This window comes from Mercenaria mercenaria, chromosome 5 (genome assembly GCF_021730395.1).
Source record: "Mercenaria mercenaria strain notata chromosome 5, MADL_Memer_1, whole genome shotgun sequence".
Taxonomy (NCBI): domain Eukaryota; kingdom Metazoa; phylum Mollusca; class Bivalvia; order Venerida; family Veneridae; genus Mercenaria; species Mercenaria mercenaria.
The window spans coordinates 96,993,300-97,015,725 of record NC_069365.1 but is presented as its reverse complement, the minus strand read 5'-3'; the positions used below and the strand labels follow the sequence as shown (position 1 = coordinate 97,015,725).

The 22,426-nt window shown below is 35.4% G+C and overlaps 1 protein-coding gene across 1 annotated transcript in view; it reads right to left on the bottom strand.

The window, feature by feature from the left end:
- Positions 1 to 22,426, bottom strand: part of LOC123558015 (uncharacterized) — a 58,696-nt gene that overhangs the window by 15,875 nt on the left and 20,395 nt on the right. Inside the window, exons 11-20 of the mRNA XM_053544797.1 lie at positions 20,815 to 20,963; positions 19,625 to 19,814; positions 14,193 to 14,408; positions 13,246 to 13,401; positions 12,647 to 12,772; positions 8,279 to 8,449; positions 6,174 to 6,316; positions 1,365 to 1,560; positions 880 to 1,041; positions 484 to 627 (exon numbers count right to left, since the gene is read on the bottom strand). Coding sequence (XP_053400772.1) covers positions 484 to 627; positions 880 to 1,041; positions 1,365 to 1,560; positions 6,174 to 6,316; positions 8,279 to 8,449; positions 12,647 to 12,772; positions 13,246 to 13,401; positions 14,193 to 14,408; positions 19,625 to 19,814; positions 20,815 to 20,963 — 1,653 coding nt within the window. The remainder of the gene's footprint in view (positions 1 to 483; positions 628 to 879; positions 1,042 to 1,364; positions 1,561 to 6,173; positions 6,317 to 8,278; positions 8,450 to 12,646; positions 12,773 to 13,245; positions 13,402 to 14,192; positions 14,409 to 19,624; positions 19,815 to 20,814; positions 20,964 to 22,426) is intronic.

The window sequence follows — 22,426 nt, the reverse complement described above, 5'->3', positions numbered from 1 at the left end:
CCTACCACCTTGCTTCGTTAAAATTTATGACTTTAAAAAATGTCATTGAATCAAAAACGTCATGCTCAAACACTCCCAAATAATTATCAGATGGTACCATTTGAGATGTAAATTGTACTTGCCAAAACTCTTATTAGTAGGACATACCCCGGACCATCTAAAATTAGTTGTCTCCCCTGAAACCACAATTCTTGAACCGCCCCTGGTGATATTAGACTTGTCTCTGTGGCAGGTTTTGTTATTTTACAAATAGTATGCACACCATTAATCTTTTATGTTATCATACAACTTATGATCATTTAAATTATTTCACTAAATTCAGTACCCGCTGTTGGAAAATGGCCAAGATGTGTATTTTAAATCAAGGTTTTAGGGGAATATGGATAATTAAATGATATGGTAATGAACAAGAAACTACAAAAAAGACCTGAAGTTGCACTATAAATACTGAAAGTTGATTACGATATAGTAAAACATTGATACCTGATAAACACTGTAGAGGGACGAAATTGTTCGTTACACTACAGGAATACTTCAGTCGATCATTCTCGACGTCTGATGTTTTTAGAGTAAATATGACGTCACCAGCTCCTATGGTCATCGGATCTACATTGATAACGTCTCCAGCTAGCGTTTCATAAATATGAAATGTGTTAGAATGTTTTTGAACATTTTTTATATTTTGTTTGGTTTTCTAAGGAATACACGGTTTGAAATATGAATCATATTGCAAACAGATTATTATATTTTCTTCAGAATTATATTGGCCATTTTGCAAAGTCAGACAGAGAAACACACATTCTTTTGTAAATGTTTCTATTCTAACAATACAAACATCGAGATAATATCGAAAGCATCATATCTGGATTATACGTTTACCATTTAGGTTATCCATTGTTGGTACCTGGTTCTCAAGTATGCTCACCGTAGCAGTAGCTGTATCAGAGGAACCATAATTATCTTCACAAACAACGACTACTGTATACGTGTCTGCTACGTCATAATCAAATCCTGGTCCCTCTTTGCTCATTAACTCATAAACTGAAAGTTTGTTTTAGAACTATTAAAGTCATTCATTTCTGACTAGTTTAAAATAGATGATGAATAAAATAAATACGTTTTCGACCTACTCCCTACCATTGCAGTGTTTGCCTTTTTTGTACATGAATAAAGTAGATCAAGTAAAACAGATAAATAAGACATCGAGACCAAAGAAAAAAAATACATTGTATGGAACACAGTGCTTCATTCAAGTCGTTTAGTTTTGCATTATCTACGTGACAGGCACCACCGCTGATTGATGTATTAGCTCTTTTTGCGTATGTCCTATAAAAGCAGTCACCAAGGAACTACACTACACTAACCATTCGAACCAGTGTCTGTTTCCACAGCGAAGAACATGCTGTTATTTGCTGGTGTTGATGCGGCATTGTCTACCTCACAAGTGACCCCGTCAACAGTATTGTCATCTGATGTTGCTATGGTGACAATTGTCACAGACGCTTGCTCGTCCTCATGAATATCAACATTAACACTTCCCATGTTGTCGATAGATATATCCTGAAAAACAATACAAGAATTGTTTGTCCGTTATATAAAGTATCCAATTTAGTAAAATGTGTTGATATAAATCTATATACATTGACTTTACATTACAATAAAAGTATATATCCGTGTATATTTTACTGTTGTTGCGCCAAGTGTAGGCAGCAGAAATTTGTGCTCTTGATATTTTGATTGTTCTGTGAAAACCAGTGACTTTCGAACCAAGCTTTTTTGCATAGTGTGTCATGAATATATGTAGATATCATTTCTGTGATTTTAATTGGATTTATTCATTCGATAGCAGATTTTATTCAATAAAACAATTAAGTGTACAATAAAATAGACTTTTTTACCTGTAAAATAATGTATATTGTTTAGTAACAATCTCACAACATAATGTTCTTTATAAAGTATAATAGAGACCAATTATTGAAATTGGAAAACAAACCAAGGAGGTTTTCACGACCAGACAAAGAAACATCGAACATTCTAAAGGATTATGATATTTTGATTTACAGATCTGCCAGAGGTGGTGATAATCAACTTACAGTGTTTGGTACGTGGCATTCCCTGTTTGATATTTGTCTTTGTTTTTTACACGTAATTGGGATATCAATCAAGGGATCAAACTGGACAATATTAGAACATTACCTGAGGCAATTCCAACTGTCAACAGATAGACCAAAGCATAAGAAAAAAATCAACAAAGAAGTGCAGGATTTGAAAAAAAAATACAATGAATTTATCCCACATAAAATATGAAACTCAAACAATAGTTAAAGGCCGGAAAAATATATAAAAAAAAAATTGTTGCATTATCCCAAGGTCTTTGAAAAACAAAACGACAGCCTTCTTTCAGTTTATTATCTCGAATGATCTAGATCTTATTGCTGTGACTTAGACATGGTCAGTCACCTCCATCTATAAAGCATGTCTAGGTGAACTGTTACCTGATGGGTACAAAATCAAGCATGTGCCACGCTCTGGTATCTGGCGTGGAGGTGGGTTAACCCTCATTTATAGATCGGTGATAGATGTAAAAGTAGTCTCTTCAACTAGTGACAATACATTTTCAACATTTGAACATACTGAGTGTAATGTAAGTATCAACGACTACACATTGCTCATGGCCGTTATTTACAGATCTCCTCCATCGAAGAAAAATGGTTTGAATACAAATGATTTTCTGGATACCGAGTAGCCAGATTTCTTGTCAAAATACGCCGCAGTTGACATGAATATCATCATTACTGGCGATCTTGATTTTCATTTAGACATTCCTTCTGATCGTGACACCATCAGATTTAACAGTGTGTTACAATCTTGTGGCATGTATCAACATGTGAAAGGGCCCACCCACGTCCACGGCCATACCCTAGACGTGGTCATCACCAGAGACATAGATTAAACAGTATCGGCAGTAGTAGTGACTGATCTTGGGTTATCAGATAGCTCTGGAAAAATAGCCAAGGACCATTTCGCGGCAATGTTATATGCACTGGCTTCGAAACCCCCTCCAGTAAAGATAACTGTTATACACAGGCAACTCCGTTCGATTGACGTTGACACTTTTAAAGCTGATATTCTATCATTCGATCTTTTGAATTTGTCACAGAGTACATCAGATGCAGAAACTCTTGTCTCATTATACAACAGTAAACTTTCAGCTTTAATTGACAATCATGTACCTTTGTTTCAAAAACCATCACATTAAGACCATCTTGTCCCTGGTTCTCGGAGGAGCTCCACGACGCCAAACATTTGAAACGTAAACTAGAACGTAAATGGCAGACTTCAGAAGATAATAGGTAAGGGTAGACAGGTCAGGACTCGCCGTTGACCACTTAATGTATAGGAACCATTGCACAATCGTTATCAAAATGTTAAAAAGGCAAGAATTGATTACTACTCAGAGAAAGTAGAATCAACTGAACGAGACCAAAAAGGTTTGTTCAAAATAACGAAACATTTGTTGAACGGTTCAAGTGAAGTTGCTCTTCCGTTAGGCAAGAACTCAGAAGTACTAGCACAGGAGTTCAGTGATTTCTTCATAGATAAAATAGAAAAAATCAGAACTAATATTGCATTCCAGGATCAGAGTGAATCAGTAACTCAAGAAGACAGACGTAAAGCACTATGTGATACCGCGCGTTTGGCTAGTTTCAGTCCAGCAACAGAGGAGGAGGTGAAAAAGCTTGTTCAACAGTCAGCTTATAAGTCATTTGAATTAGACCCTCTTCTTACATGGCTCTTGAAATCTGGTATAAACGAAATTCTCCCAATATTGACAAAAAATGATAACATCTCTCTAGAAAGTGCAATCATGCCAGAATCATTTAAAACATCACGAATAAGACCATTGTTAAAAAAGCCAAGTCTTGACCAAAACACACTCAAGAATTACAGACCTGTTTCCAATCTGTCGTTCCTCTCAAAAATCCTTGAACAAGTGGTAAACAGAAGAATTTAGGAACAGTTGACAAACACTCAATTACATGAAATAAACCAGACAGCATACAGAAGGTTTCATTTAACTGAAACCGCATTGGTAAAGGTTCAGAACGACATTCTCGAATCTCTAGACAAAGGTGACGTCACAGTACTTGTGATGTTGGACCTGTCGACTGCATTCGACACCATTGACTATAACACTCTTCTTCATAGACTCGAATTTAACTTTGGATTCGCCGATAAACCCCTTCAATGGATGGCATCATATCTAACAGACCGCTACCAAACAGTATGCATCGATGGCAAACTCTCTGAACCAGTCCTTATGAAATTCAGTGTTCCTCAAGGATCTGTTTTAGGCCCAAAGTTCTACACGATGTACACAAAGCCAGTCGGGTCCATTTGTAGAAATCACGGTCTAAACCACCACTTTTATTCAGATGACCAAGCATCAAAGGCAGCCACAATCACACGAATTGAACAATGCCTAAAAGAAATCATCAAAAGGATGAATTCAAACATGATAAAATTGAATGCAGACAAAACTTGAGTAATTCTTTCTTCGAGTCAAAAACATTCCAAATATGTTGAAAATCTAGAACTGAAAGTTGGCGAATCGAGCATATGACCATCAAAAACTGTTCGAAACCTTGGTGCTACGCTTGATTCGAACATGCACATGGACCATCATATTTGACCATATTTGACAACTGAAGCCACCAAAACCCTTGTAAACTCGCTTGTGACCTCACGATTAGATTAGTGCAATGCTCTTTTGTACGGCGTGCCAAAATCAACAAAGAGCAAACTGCAAAATGTCCAAAACACAGCTGCAAGTCTTATTCGTTTTTGTTGTGTTGAGCGACCTGTGGAGTTTCCACCTTTTCTATTTTATTTAAAAAAATGTTTTGAACATATAATACCAATACTTAAAAGATCTTCATTGGCTTCAAATACAAAATTGTGTAAAATACAAAATTCTCATTCAAACATTCAAGGCCTTGCATTGACAGTCGCCGGTGTATATGAGAGACTTACTGGAGGTATACGTGCCAACTAGAAATCTGAGGTCAGCAAGTGCAGCAACAACCATTGTGCCACAAAAAATTTGACTGGTTACCTACGGGGAAAGAAGTTTCAGAGTTGCCGCAGCAAAACTATGGAACTCTCTCCCTTACAATCTCAGAAAAGATTCATCCCTTAATTCATTCAAAAGAGCTCTCAAAACACACCTTTTCAAAATTTTCTACAACACATAGATACTTACTATGACTGTTCTACCCATAATAAATATGCCATTGTTAGTTTTGTGATACAGAACTACGGCAAGTCATTCATCGCTGACGAAGATATCTTAACTGTACAATTCATCATGTAATTAACTAAGTTGACAATTCATATTTTATTACATCAGGTCACATTTTAAGGGTTGTGACGTTCTATGTGTATGTTTTTTGCAAGACTTGAGTTGCACTTTAAGTGCGTGGTATTTCTATCTAATAAAGTATATGATGGTACCATTAAACGGGGGATTGAACCTCTGTATGTAGCCCGTCTGGTGCTTAAAGCACTGGTATTGGCAGTATGGGTAAATCGACCTCAAGGGGAGGGGTGCGGTCATGGCTGTTTGTTACAATAAGGCTGTAAATATTATTATTGTTCATTGATGATATTATTGTAATAACTATTATTTTTCATTATTATGTACAACGCCATTGAATATATCATTTATAAAAAGACGTTTAATCAAATTGTTCAGTTTCAGTTTTGTGATTGCATATGTCATGTTTGGTTATTTTCCTACATATCTGCGATATGCCACATGTTTAATTGTAAATTGCCTTTGAACGTATATTCCATATGAAACGGGCGCTCATCAAATCTGGTATAATGATAATTATAAGGAGAATAAGGACTGTGTTGGAGTTTGAGTATTTATGTGTAAACTTTCTAGATAACAATAATATTAAACAAAATACGTTAACAATATATATGATCAAAAGCACTCATTGATTGCTTGTTTTATTTATTGCGCTTTCTACAATGTTTGACTGGTTTCATCAATGAAATTATATTTGGACCGCCTTACGTCTGATTGTTTTATATTATACATAGTTCAAAATGAATCATAATAGATAAGTGCTAGTGTTGCAATAATTTTGTACAATTATACATACAAAGTTGGTAAATGTGACTTCAACACTTAGCGCACAAGCTGCGACATCACAAGCAGCGGTGTCGTAAACATTCGCAACTATAGAGTAAGTGGTAGAGCCAGGAGGACTCCTTGCTTCTAAGGCTGCTGCTGATGTTACACTGCCTAAAAAAAAACAGTTACACTGTGATATCATTAATTATCAAAACTTTTGTCTGTTGGATATGTTACTAAATGTAGATATGGTTTCTACCCAAAAAAATTAAGGGGAACAACTCTGAAATAACCAGTAAACTGAAGCCAACATAAAACATTAGTCAAAAGTGAAAGAATTATCATATAGGTCCTTTTACCAACAACTGGTCAGGCAGACAAAATATGGCCTACATTTGTTTAAATCTCTTTGTATAATTCAATATACAACATGCACATTTTTCTCATGGCTTACACCGACAGTAATTTTATAAGCTGTAGTGAGGCTCTGATAGAAAGTTTAGCAGTGCATGAAAATAAAGTAAAATAATGCATAAATCCATCAAAAGAAATTTTACGACATTAAGAAACATTATTAAGTTTCGATCTTTTAGCCAAAGTTATGTGTTGTACTCAATGATGATGCATTGGTTTACACAAAATTTATATATTAAAATTTAAAATGTACATGTATATATCCAACAATAAGAAATTTAAAAAAAAGTTAAATTGGTATCACGTTTATGTAACAACGTAGCTAGACTGGTTATATTCATCATTTCAACTAATCATTTTGAAAGTGTTTCTTATGCTTCAGTCAGTTTGAACCATTTCTCTGACTGTTCAATAGTACTTTGCTGCAAATAATGTTACACAAAAAATAAAAGTCATCAAATGAAATTACAACATTTTAAGGTAGCTGATAGGTAATGACTCTCTGCAATATACTTTAAGCAATTCAACATTCTATGGATGGAAATAGTTTCCATGAAAAACGAATGAATGCTGAAAAAGCATATTGAGATTACTTTATTTTATGATTTTCATTACAACTACCTTAAACAAACTGTAAGGTATTTTATTTTATTTTTTTTAACAAAGTAAGCGGGTAACTTAAGATATCAACATTAATTTACAACTTTAACTATTTAAACAACTTGAAAAAATAACATTTTGTTGGGACCTCTCGTTAACAATTATATCAATAATTATCACCTGGATTGAGTGCATGCATGAGTTGAAAATATTGATGGTAAGATGGTGTAGGAGTTTCTTTACATTATAAAATCTTTAATAACTTCTTTCAAGTCAATTTTTGGTATGGTTTTGGCAAGCTTATGATAAAGAGCATGTCATTCTCTTTGACTCAGACTTTTTTTCATGAGTTTTAGACTCTTAGGTAGTCTTGGATTTTGACTTTATTAAAAGACAAAAGGAAGTTATAAGCTCTTTCAATATGTCAAAAGTAGACTATACCTACATTATACTCAGATGTTTAAATGTGGAGACTTTTTATATAGACTATAATTAGAAAAGTTCTAAAAGCATTGCTTCAGATACTTTGAGACAGTCATCTTTTAAATATCAAATATTTCTATCATTACAAGGATAGCAGGAAAACCATAAATATATTTAGTAAACTGATGCACTTAACTATCAGTTCACTCTGGAAAATCTGTAAAGATAAATTTGACTTTTTTAGGTACCATCCCTACTAAATGTCAATGAAGTGATATATCAAATGTTAATATGGACTATTACTGATATACATGTACTGATTAGTTTCTTTTTATACAAGGTCCAACCTTTTATCTACCCCTTACCAACCGGCCCCAATTGCCTGTATTTTGCAAATATTTATAATGTACTTGTTGTTGCATTTTTGAAGCAGCCCGTCTACAACATTTTTCCGTTACAGCTCCTTTTATTGTGGGCCTACTTTGCCAAGGCTGTTATTAGGTGATCTGTGCTTCCGGGAAATCTACCCAAACATTTTCTCTTTTTAAGAATAAACTGTTCTAATAACTGTCTTATTTTTGAAAGTCTGTACATTTTTCGTCCAATTTGTTGGACTGGATCAGTCCACTATTAGGATCTGTTTACGTTCAGTTATCATGCGCGGTTTGATGCAAACTTACTATTTATTAAATATACCTGTGGCCGGATTTACAGAAAACAGATTGGAATATTCGGATATTATGACGTAAGAGAGTGACGTGTATCCACTTCCGGTTACATCTATTTGGAACAGCTCGTCGCCTGTGGCAAACTGATCGGTAACTGTTGTTGAGTCATCGCTACATACTGGTGTAGGCCCGCAATACTCTGAAATGAATTATTTTGCAAATATATAAATCAATCGCTTTGTTATATTTGTAAATTAACACAATGTGATTTCGAAAGGCAAGATTTGCTTTTCGTCCTTACGTAAACTAGCAGAAATTAAGTAGAGCTGGTGCGTCCGAATCCGAATACCTAAAGCCCATCGTACACCGTTTTTACAACACAAAGCTATAACGTCATCATACACGCATGTGCAGATAGAGCGATTGTTCCTTTCCGGTTTCTGGAAGTCATAAGCCCGCGACAATTTGAAAACTTTGTGATTAATTGTTCTGTTTGTGAAAAGTAAGGATGTTTTACATGTCTTTTAGATAGTATGTTAAGGTATGCGATTATACAAATTTGTCGTTGCCGAGTCTTTTTATGTCCATCAATCGTGTTTAAAGAGAATTCCTATAGTTTTTTTCCTTATACAGATTTTTTTTAATTCATATATATGATAGGACAATTTGTGCTGAAAACAATGAACAAATAAAAACAATGGTTCACCAGGCTTGTTTTTGTAAAAGATTGTTTTGAACACACCCGCTGTTGCTGAAACTGCCAGCGATTTTTCAACATTTTCATAATTGTCTGAGTTTTTATAAATACCAACTAAAATATACATCAAGACAGCGCAATAAGGTTTATTCTTTTTACAGATGTTATTATATACTTATTTGATATCATAGTCATATTTGTAATAATATATCCTTACAATAATGGGTACAAATGAAAAACTATTATTTCATATTCATTTTTGTGAACTTTTTTCAATGAAAAATACCCATAGTAAAGAATATTTTTTTAAATTTTGAAAAAAACTATAGAATATTTTTCCTGTTTTTCTTGTGTATAAATAATTGTATTGTGGGCATAAAAATGACTAAACATGTATGGGTCACCAGGCTAAATTTTATGTTATGACCGCTTGAATACAACACCTGTTCGGACAAAAATGGCGCGAACTTGACCTAACTGCTTACATGTATATCTGCTAGAAGTTAAAAAAAGTTTTAAACATGCTTAATTCTTTCTATGATTGAATACTTAATAATCTGAAAGGTGATACTGTCTTATCATTACTAAGACAATTGTCTTACATAATATGAACAACACTGTCTTTGTACTAAAATGCGTTATGAAAACACAACCACAAAAATGGCAAGATACCTGTCAGGCATGATACTTGTCAATACAATATAAACCAGTGTCAACATTTGATTACTGATAAAACTTATCAAAAATGTTATTTCATTCAAGATTCCTCATATTTAACATTGTCTTTCACATGTTTCAACAAACTGTTGGCTTCATTTTAGTTTTCCGTAGAAAGTGTCGGCTGCACAGAAAGGTACGACCTTGTGTATTGGGCATGTAAATGACGTCACGCTTTGTTTACCGCTGCAGTCGGGGTATTCGGAATAGAAAATTTGTAGGCGCGTGTCTTCCGAATATATATCGATGTTTTCTTAGTATTGGAGGTTTAAAATATTTTATTGTCATTTGATATGCATTATAAAAATTTAATCTCTTTTTTTAAAAATAAGTTCTCAATTGAAGTATGACAGTGTCATTGAAAAATGCTGTAACAGCGGTCCAAACAAAAGCGATAGGTTTTCTCAAAGCGTCAAGGACCTTTAACGTTCAAAGAACAACCATCCTTGACAAGGTATCATAATAAACAAATACGTAAACAAATACGTAGGTACTCAGGTGAATACATTGATCAATTAATTTGTTACACAAACAAACAAATAAACATGCATACAAACATCAATTTATTTTGATAAATAAATGAATAGATAGATAAATAAATAAATAAAAATGAATGAATAGTTGAATTCAATAGCGTTAATTCCATAGATAAATAAATAAATAAAAATAAATAAATTGTTGAATTCAATAGCGTTAATTCCATAGTTTTCATGTCGGTATTCACGTACGTACATGTTGTATATATTTATCAATTTATTGCACATACAAAAATACATACACACACGCGCACGGGCACACGTACGTAAGCACATTCATACTTACATACATCAGTTCATTTTATACCTACCTACATACATACATACATACATCAATTCATTTTAATAAACAAATAAATAAATAGATAAATAAATAAATAAATAAAAATAGATAAATAAAGAGTTGAATTCAATAGCGTTAATTCCATAGTCTTGTATGCAATATTCGTAACTGATCTTAGGTCCCTCAGTCGCGTTTCAGGTATCGAACATGGACTGTTCTGTTGGAGCACATACAACAGCACAGCAGCAAAGAAAGAAATATTGCCAAAAGCTATCACGGGAGAGAAATGTAGAGCAAAACTATTTGAGAAGAAACATAAAAGAGAAGAAGAGGAAGAGGCAAAGAAACTAAGAAAGGTAGAAAAAGCGAAGAAAATGAAGAAAAAATGGAGGGAAAACGTAAAAGAGAGTTAACGAGATTGATCATGAAGATAGTGTGAGAGGAACAGAAAGTCATGCAGGAAGCGGAACGGAAAAGAAGAAACGAAAGGGGAGAAACGAAAGAGAACATGCGTCAGCGATGACTCAGACAGTGACATGAATATGAGCAAACTAGTTTATGATGAGGAGGACAGTGATGGTTTTGAGGAGCAATTTTAAATGTGCCCAGTTTGAAACAACGGTGACCAGCACCCGTCACGCTGGGTGACATGTCAGGCCTCCAGCACGCAATGTCATTTCTTATGCGCCAATAGGCCTGTATATGAAATGCTTGCGGAATACGAGGGCAAGAAACTTGAATTTAATTGCCCCTTGTGTGAATAGATACATGTTTCTATTTGACATTATGTAGTATATACGTGTATGGTTGAAAAGTTGAATATTTAACTAAACATGTTGATGTTTTCACAGGTTTTATTTCCTTAACAAGAAATTTCTTGAAGTTTCACCTTATAAAATACCATTGATGTGGTGTTAAGGATTTGTCCTACCTGAAAAATATTATAACCTGAAATAAGGAGAAGTTTATGTCTTGCTTAGTCCTGTCTTTAAAAGTTAGGCTCCTCGTGTTCTGACTTCAGACAAGTTGTTGTGTACATTGGTGTACTTAAGTACCTTAAATGGACACTATTTATACATTGTCTGTTGTACCAAATATAATCTTGTATGTTGTCACATATATCTTAGCCTTTCTCAGCGGGGAGTTATTTCATTTCTACTGACTTGTCTAACTTGATGAAATTTGTTTTAAAGTGCGCGGTCGGCATGCTCGTCGTACTTAAGTACCTTAAATGGACACTATTGATACATTGTATGTTGTAGCAAATATAATCTTGTATGTTGTCACATATATCTTAGCCTTTCTCAGCGGGGAGTTATTTCATTTCTACTGACTTGTCTAACTTGATAAAATTTGTTTTAAAGTGCGCGGTCGGCATGCTCGTCGTGCGTGCGTGTCTTTGGCTTTGCATGCGTCCATGCTTGCGCTGCTGTTGTTTGATGTCAATGGAGATTGTCTTACAGAAAATTCATCCTTGTTTTCCCCTTCTTCCAACCTTTCTTCCCCTTTCTCTACCCATCTCCATTTTTTGTATATTGCACATAAGTAAAATGTAATTCTCATTGGACATTCAACGCAACCGTCTGCTATACTTTCTGACATGTATTTGATGGCTCTGTGATTCCGATGAAACTTTAACTTACCTTTCAATTTCTTTTATTCCAACACAATTTGTGCTTACTGCTAATATATATATATATATAGGGTTATTATAACAGTAGATTGATCTGGGATGCAGCATTTGGCTCGAGTGGATTTTGCCAGATCGGATCTGGCGCGCCTCGTGTGATCCGACCTTGCAAAATCCACGAGAGCCGAATACTAAATCCTAGATCTAGCTACTGTTATAGTAACCCTTTTATTATATACCTTTATCATTATGATTCTTATTTTGTTCTTGAGCTAAATTTTCAATGTTTATCGATATTAAATGGAACTAAGTGAAGTTTTTTTTATGTGCGCTATTTATAGAAATGTGTCGGGTCATGAAAATAGTCCGGCAGCATACAACACGGAAGGTACAATACGGAATTTAAAGGTACAATACGGAATTTTTGTCTGTCTGTTCATATTTTATTGTGAAATACAAGCTGATTTTATTACAGAATTTATATAGGTATATAATAAAAATATATATATTATATGTATAATATAACACCTTACCTCGGATGTCAATATCAAACGAAGAGCAGACTATATTTCTTCTTTCTCGGCCACAAAAGGTAACAGCAAAGGAGCTATTTACTAGGTCCCATTGGAATATAGTGGCTGTAACATTAGCCGGATCATCTAAACAATACAAATAATAAAATTAACAATACACTGCTTTAAAGATAACAAAAATTTATTTGAAGTTTCAATTATGAAAATATTTGAGCGTCATCTTTAGTAATCACTATTCTCAACCTGCTACAACAATATCTTTTGGTGGAAATGAATCAATAAAATATGCCATTGTAAGGTAGATAGCAAATCGATACAGTCCTTAAACTTATGACTGACGTAGAAAAAAATTGTTTTGAATATACATCATGTGATGAATGCTACGCATGCGTATACTCTTTACTATAAAAAGACTAACAGTTTGTTACTATGGTTGTACATAAATTGTTTCTATATTTATTCAGTCATTGTGTTCTCTGTACGTGCGTATTACTTGGGTCATCGAGGTAATGATACAAGTATATGTGGAGTGATTGAATTTCTTGCGGATTGGCCCAGTCATCATGTCAGTGACTTTTTATTTTTTATTCATTACTTACCGTAATAGTTGCCCCGAGTATCAAACGCAAACAAAGACGGTGTAGACGGTGTAATAGTAAAATTGTAGTCTAATGTTTCATCCTCTGCATCCGAGTAGTAGATAGAAAACACTGTATCTAAATGTGCTACATTATCAGTGTTCACTGTGATTGTAGCTGAAAAGCAAAGAAACATAGCCAATATATGTTTAGGAGTGTTAATAACCAAGTACGGAACGTCGCTGTCATTTAATAAGTTGTTTATTATATAACTAAACACAGTAACGATTACCCGAATGTTGGAATAATCTAATTATATAGTTGTTAAAGTGTTTTTATCGCGACGACACATGGTAAAATGACGCCACAAATTAAGAGACCCATCCATGGCTAGCCAATAACCGTTATAATGCCCGCTCCCGCTTATAAATCCCGCTTCCTGTTATTTGGCCCGGGTTACACGATTTTCCGCTATAAAGATTTTTTTTTTACATTTTAAAGTAAGGTATCTTATAATGTTTCATACTTGTGAAAGCATAGGATGTGGTCCATATAAATGTATAGTATTAAACTTCTGAAATGTGAAATATGTCCTTGAAGTGTATGACGGTCAAAGCCATACTTGCATTTTTTACTTTAATCAGAGCAAATGGGCGTTCCAAGTATGTGCAAGCCGTAGACTGTTTATGCACAGTTATTTTGAACACATTTGTAACCTTTATGTTTTCTAATATTTTAATGTAGTCATTTCGGCTCAGTTTTGAAGTAGGAATTCTCTAAAACAGGTCTTAAATAACTACTGCACTGACATCAGTTGTTGGCTTTGGCCAATGTTTTGACCTTGCGCCATGAACAGACGCGTTAAACGTGCAATGTTTTGTGAATTGCAACTCTGAACATAACATAAATAATCATGAACGTCCTTGCAAACACTTCACGTATTTTAGGGTCAATAAAGAACAACGTACTTGGTGTATTTGTGAAAGATGGCGGTTGATTTTCCGTTACTTGCAGAGTGAAGGTTTCCGTGTCACTTGAACCATAAGCGTCACTGCATTGTATGGTGATCGTATATTCGTCATCTAAGTCGTAGTTCAAACATCCGATACCAACGGTACAGAGGAAAGCAGCACCAATGTATCCACAGTTAGGATCCTGGCATACTTTCTTGTAAATAAACCATGCTGAAAGTGTAATATAGTTCATGTTTTCCATGTTTAATTAAGTGATTTTATCAAGTTATCAAACATACGTTTCTGTTTATCTTGTATGCAGCATTTCCTATGCATCCGTGTAAAATCCGCATCCGCGCAGTCTGGTCAGGATCCATGCTGTTCGCTAACAGTTGCTCTAATTGAAACAGACTTTGAAAGCGAACAGCATGGATCCTGACCAGACTATGTTGGTTTTCTCATGGCACGGCTCAATTGTTTTCGGCCGACATTCAGATTCCTGGAGATTTACTTTTTCATATCACCCTCTAAGGAACGCAATTATTTATACTGCTTTATGGTCTATGTAATAAGTGTTAATTAGTGCGAAACAATTTTTATAGCGAGCTCGAAGAGCAGGCCCGAAGGGCCTGCTCGAGAATCGAGCTTTAAGGTAACGCAAGTATACTTCCACACTTAGTGATGGATTTGAAAAGTTTCGTCGGAAGTTCTTGAAAAGCGCACCCAAACGGATAGGTACTCACAGGAAGTACTTCTTTCCGGAGTGAAGGCAGAACTTCATTCAATTGCTAAAAAATATTCATCACTCAACAATAATGAAATAATGAAAGAATGCTTTCCAGTTGTTTGAAAAAAAAATTCATTTAAAAGATCAAGCATCTACGGTGGTATGTTAAGGACATATGTTATTTTTTTTTAAGATTAAATTATCTCGTGCGCACGACATCTTATCTTGAGCGATCAGCATCTTATTTCGTGTGCACGACATCTTATCTCGAGCGATCAACATATTATCTCGTGCGCACAACATCTTATCTTGAGCAATCAACATCTTATCTCGAGCGATCAACATATTATCTTGAGCGATCAACATCTTATCTCGAGCGATCAACATCTTATTTCGTGCGCACGACATCTTATCTTGAGCGATCAACATCTTATCTCGAGCGATCAACATATTATCTTGAGCGATCAACATCTTATCTTGAGCGATCAACATCTTATTTCGTGCGCACGACATCTTTTCTTGAGCGATCAACATCTTATCTTGAGCGATCAACATCTTATCTTGAGCGATCAACATCTTATCTCGAGCGATCAACATATTATCTCGAGCGATCAACATATTATCTTGAGCGATCAACATCTTATCTTGAGCGATCAACATATTATCTTGAGCGATCAACATCTTATATTGAGCGATCAACATATAATCTTGAGCGATCAACATCTTATCGTGAGCGATCAACATCTTATCTCGAGCGATCAACATATTATCTCGAGCGATCAACATCTCGAGCGATCAACATATTATCTTGAGCGACCAACATCTTATCTCGAGCGATCAACATATTATCTTGAGCGATCAACATCTTATCTCGTGCGCACGACATCTTATTAATATATATTAAGGCCCTTTGTGTGTGCATTTAGTTCATCAGTAAAGCATACGAACAAGTTGTTAAATAGGGTCCCGCCTATTCCGCTGTTACTAAAACTTCCCACAAGTACATGTACAAGTTTATCACATCAATTGGGAGAGCAATGCATATAATTGGTCATCCTATCTTCAAAATCAAATGAACATAACCAATGTGCATACTGCATGTTAGAACAGTAACAAATTTCAGTTCGACTGATTAATTCGCGCAGAAAAGTTGCATGTATGAATTAAGGGAAACAAAGGAAATCGTTTAATATATGGGCGAAGTATGGAAGCCCTGGAGGGACAATTGATTTCCGTACTTCCCACTTCTAACTTCTAACTTTTGCACTTCTCACTTCCAATTTCTTGACTTCCTACTTCCTGCTTCTAACTTCCGCACTTCTGACTTCTAACTTCCACACTTCTGACTTCCAACTTCCTGACTTTCAACTTCTGATTTCCAACTTCCACACTTCTTACTTAAGACTTCTTGACTTCTTACTTCCTTCTTCTAACTCCCGCACTTCTGACTTCTAACTTCATCACTTCTAACTTCCAGACTTTCGACATCTGATTTCCAACTTCCACACTTCTTACTTCCGACTTTTTGACTTCTTACTTCCCTCTTCTAACTTCCGCACTTCTGACTTCTATCTTCCTGCCTTTCCACTTCTGATTTCCAACTTCCACACTTCTTACTTCCGACTTCTTGACTTCTTACTTTCACCTTCTAACTATCGCACTTCTGACTTCTAACTTCCACACTTCTGACTTCTAACTTCCTGACTTCCGACTTCAAACTTCCGCACTTCTGACTGCCAACTTTCCTTTTTGGAAGTTGGAAGTCAGAATTGTGGAAGTTGGAAGTCGGGAGTATGTAGTCAGGAAGTTAGAAGTCAGAAGTGTGGAAGTTAGAAGTAGGAAGTAGGAAGTCAAGAAGTTGGAAGTGAGAAGTGCAAAAGTTAGAAGTCAGAAGTAGGAAGTACGGAAATCAATTGTCCCTCCAGGATTTCCATAGTATGCGAAGCCTACAGACTATTTTTTTGTCAAGGACTTAAATTTATTTCTTTGCATCATCACTTACTTTTTGCTGCCTTTTTTTATCAGTTTTCGTATTTAAATGTCTAACCCTGCAAACATGTGAAACGGTTATAAGTATAATCTAAACAAAAACAAAAACGGTGGCAGCCGTATGTTTTTACTAATGGTCTGAATTCACACAAAGGTCCTTAATAGATATTGATAAGATGACCGAGAAAAGATGTTGACCGCTCGAGATAATATGTTGATCGCTCAAGATAATATGTTGATCGCTCGAGATAAGATGTTGATCGCTCAAGATAAGATGTCGTGCGCACGAAATAAGATGTTGATCGCTCAAGATAATATGTCGTGCGCACGAGATAAGATGTTGATCGCTCGAGTTAATATGTTGATCGCTCAAGATAATATGTTGATCGCTCGAGATAAGATGTTGATCGCTCAAGATAATATGTTGATCGCTCGAGATAATCTGTTGATCGCTCAATATAATATATTGATCGCTCGAGATAAGATGTTGATCGCTCAAGATAAGATGTCGTGCGCACGATATAAGATGTTGATCGCTCAAGATATTATGTTGATCGCTCAAGATAAGATGTTGATCGCTCAAGATAAGATGTCGTGCGCACGAGATAAGATGTTGATCGCTCAAGATATTATGTTGATCGCTCAAGATAAGATGTTGATCGCTCAAAATAATATGTTGATCGCTCGAAATAAGATGTTGATCGCTCAAGATAAGATGTCGTGCGCACGAAATAAGATGTTGTTCGCTCAAGATAATATGTTGATCGCTCGAGATAATATGTTGATCGCTCAATATAATATATTGATCGCTCGAGATAAGATGTTGATCGCTCAAGATAAGATGTCGTGCGCACGAGATAAGATGTTGATCGCTTAAGATATTATGTTGATCGCTCAAGATAAGATGTTGATCGCTCAAGATAATATGTTGATCGCTCGAAATAAGATGTTGATCGCTCAAGATAAGATGTCGTGCGCACAAGATAAGATGTTGATCGCTCAAAATAATTTAATCCTAAAAAAATAATTGCATGTCCTAAACATACCACCGTAAGCATCGGCCAGAAAATGGAAAAAATGTCATTAATAAGCAGAAAGAAACGGGAACGCGGTAAAGACGTCACCGTGACACCGGCTTCCCATAATTTTTGCAACGTATGATATTCACTGTTACAGGTATGGTGACATTAAATGTAGACTTTTTCAAGTGAATGGGTTCTCCTGAATTCTTGTGAGTAGTTTCTTTGTGACAAATAAATGGTGCATAATATTTTTTGCTAAATCCGATTTCTTTGAGCTCGCTTTGAGGCTTTGCCTTATTTCATATTAGCGAGCTCGAGAATCGAGCTTTAGGGTAACGCAAGTATACTTTCACACTAGGTGATGGATTTAAAAAGTTTCGTTGGAAGTTGTTAAAAAGCACACCCTAGCGGACAGGTGCTCACAGGAAATACCTCTTTCTGCAGTGAATACAGAACTTCATTCGATTGCTGAAAATTATTCTTCAATCAAAAAAAAAATGCAAGAAAGATTTCTGGTTGTTTGAAAAATATTATTTTTATTTAAAAGATCAAGTATCGGCCAGAAAATGGGGAAAAAGTCATTAATAAGCATAAAGCCACGGGAACGCGGCAATGACGTCACCCTGACACCGGCTTCCCATAAATTTTGCAGCGTATAATATTTGCTGCTACAGGTATGATGACACTAAATGTACACTTAATTTTCAAGTGAATAGGTTCTCGCGATTTCTTTTGAGTAGTGAATAGTTTCTTTACATATAAATGATGCATATATTTTTAGCTAAATCTGATTTCTTTGAGTTCGCTTTGAGGCTAAAATGCCTTATTTCATATTAGCGTTTACGTATCGATATACATAATGCGATATTTAGTACACCATAAAGACTATATTTCTATAACAGGGGTTGAAAATCCAACAAACGGTAACGTCCGTATATAATTATTCGTCTTTGGGTTTTGCATATACTGAGGCAATTTTTGTATGTTTTCCGGTTCCGGTTTTTGCACACACCACAGAATGGTTGTCTGCATGACTGGTTGTCTGCATGGACATCCGAACACCCCGAATCAGTAACAGAAATTCGTAAACCGCGCCAACATGATTCTTTTACTTCTTTTACGTAATGAAAACTGTACATGCAACTGAAAAACACTTTTAAAACAGTAAGTTAGTGTAAAGGCCTCCAAGTTTCTGCGTGAGTGCAAACAAACAAACAAAACAAAACCTAAAGCCAGTGCGAGAACGTGGTGAATGACGTCACCGTGACGACTTCCTGTAAAGTTTGCAAAGTATGACATTCGCTGTAAGAGGTATGATGACACGAAATGTAAACGAAGGGTTGGATATTTCTTTGTAAGTGGATATATAAAAGATAAATTCCCATGCTAGGCGGTGCCTTAATTCATATTACGTCCGACCTAACTAAATGTATCTAGTGCAGGAACTTCAGGTGGCTCCTACTACTGATGGCTCGCACATATTTTAAGGATTCCCTCGAGTTCGAGCGAATAAAACTGAACTGTAGATTATAGACCTTGACGTACAAAACAATAAAGTTTAGTCTAAAACATTAAAATCTCAAAATATAGTGTGACTTATCATACAGCTGGTTATTTTTACAACTATAATATATAAAAGTAACTACAATCAAACTAGGAATAATGTTAATGCAAAGTGCGTTACTGTCATCGGAATTGAAAATAATTACAATCATAGGAATAGTTTCCGTTGTGGGTAAGTTCAAGAAGAGCTGTGTCGTCATTGGCTGTCACTACACACGTGACATTATCATGATCTGGGTTGTTGTAATCGTACGTAGTAATACTGTGCACTAGTGTCCGAGAGTCCGTGTCCTCGTGAATATTGTATGTGGTCGACAAACTGATGAAACGTATAGGCTTCAATACACATATGAAAATGTATTTATAATACACGAAAAAAATGTACTTATGATACACAAATGAAATGAATTGATGATACATAAATAAAATGAATTATGACACATGCGACTACCAATATACGTAATCTTATCTATACTCAGCGTCACTGAAAAGTTACCACCTAATATATACCTCTTTACTGTTTTATACAACATCGACGTCACTTTTTCATGGCCTGTGCGCGCTCTATTACTCATAGACCCTGTCTGATAATGTCTCCTAACCCATTTCATGACTGTCAGGTGAGAACAGCACATACGACGTGCAATTTCGCCACATGAAAGTTCGGCGTCAACCATGCTAATGGCCTGATGGCGTCGATCGTAGTTTAAACGTGGCATTCTTAGCAAGGATATTCTGTGTTTTTTAACGTATTCCTTTTAGTCTGTCGACTAACTTTCAAGTGCGATGAATAATTTGCGATAAAAGATTCGTACATGTCGCCATTGCTGGAAAAAGTCATTTTGCACGTGCACGTGGAGTTAATCGAATTTGACAAATCTTTACACCAGTGACGTCTCAGCTGCGTCAAAAATGTAGTCATTGTTACGCATTTAACACAGTCCAATGCGATTTTTAAAATATAAGGGCCATTAGAGTGGTAACTTTTCAGTGACGCTGAGTATACTTAGCCTTCAGAATTACTTTGATTTATGAAATAGTTTAAATTAACGTTTAACTTTGCAGAGCGTACATATTTCAACGTTTTAAAGATATATATCAAAATGTATCTAGCAGCATCACTTGTGCGCAGCTGACGTGTATACAATTTGAGATGAACAAATATCTCACTTTAATAAAGAAATGAGTAAGGCTCTAAGGTAATTATTCCTACTTGCTGATTAATAACAAAGTCAAGAAGGTTAAAGTTACATTATCTATAACTCCGTAGGCAGGGGAGATTTATATATATATATATATAAATATATATATGTGAGTGCTTTATTCAAAATCTTACCCAGTTTGTAAAAGAAAACTGCATTGTCATAGTGCAAGTGGCGTTATAATTGCACGAATATCCCGGGTTGCTAACTCTTACAACAAAGGTATGAGTCGAGTGAGGATAGTCCGGCCATACTGTTACATTCCCAGTTGTGGATAAAACACCTTTGTAAGAAACAAAAATTCAGGCATTTAAATTCCGGTTTCCTTTTAAAACTACTCAGACCTTACTTTCATAACCGGTAACGCACATCCAATTTTTAAATAATCCTGTTTAGTTTATGCTGTTTGTTGGAGCGACGCACGGCTCTCGGCATGACGCACGGCACGACGCGCGACAAACTAACACGACACTAGACGCGCTTCGTGTTATGCGCCGGCCGTCTACTCTTCTGGGTTGACACACGATATGCGATATGACGCGCGGCAGTATGATAAGATGCGCACCATGGCGCATGTCAATGCGAGAAGATGTCTAACACACGATACGACGGGCGACGATATGAGACAACATCGGGACATTAATAGCGCGCGTCGTATTTCATTATCGTGAGTCATGTTGCTTTGTGTCGCATTTTCATGCCGACGCACAATAACCAATACTTCACACGAAAATTCAACAAGCTACACAGCGCACGACAAAAATACACGATGCACGGCAATACGACAAGCCACACGCCATTAATGGAAAGGAAGAGGGTTAAATTTTACCTTCGCGGCGGAGAGCGTAATTAATCATAACTAACTGTCGAGTTCTGTTATCGAGTAAATAATACCAATAAAATTGTTAACTGCTTTGTTTAAATCTAACATTTTGTGAATAAATGGAACATATTTTTTTCAATATCTGGAAGTGGTGTCTCTTATTTCAAAAGGACATTATTTAGCTTCTCAATTCAAACCCGTGACAAAAGGCGTAATTGTCTTTTGTTCTGATCTGTTAAAACGAATCGGCAGATAATTATTGACAATGAGCGAGACACCTCGTGTCAGTTTTATTATTCACATTTTAATTTCAGTTAAAAATAGATTAGATCTGCAATACGTATCGTAATATTTATGATTTCTCATATTTCTTTCTTCAAAATACTATTAAATTTATATGAAACTAGTTTTGAAAAAAGAAATAAATAAACCGCTAAAATTTGTTACGGCACGTAATGGTTATTTTAGTTTTCAGCCTATATGACCTACAATCCACTAAAACATAAAGAAGGGTAAGAGTCATATACCACATAAGAGATTGTTTTGTCTGACAGGTCAACAATGTGGAACATCTTTCAAACTGGCAACTAGAAAATTTGTATGATAAAGACTGTTTACATTTCTTTAATTGCAATAATAACTTTTCAAAAATTTACCAAAAATCAGATATAGGTCCACAATGAAATACAAACAGGAACTGGCTTACATAAAATATCTGAATGCCACTTTAACTTGGAAAAAAATCGAGAATCCGAGGTTGTTTTTCTGTCCACCATTATCTGAAGTGTTGCTTTATAACTTATTTAGTACTGTTATACCAGAAAACTTGTTTCGAAGTAAGAAAATCGTGTAAACCTGTGTCTTTACACAAATATATAACTCGAAATGCAACCTTCTTTACTAAATATACAATCTTCTTTACT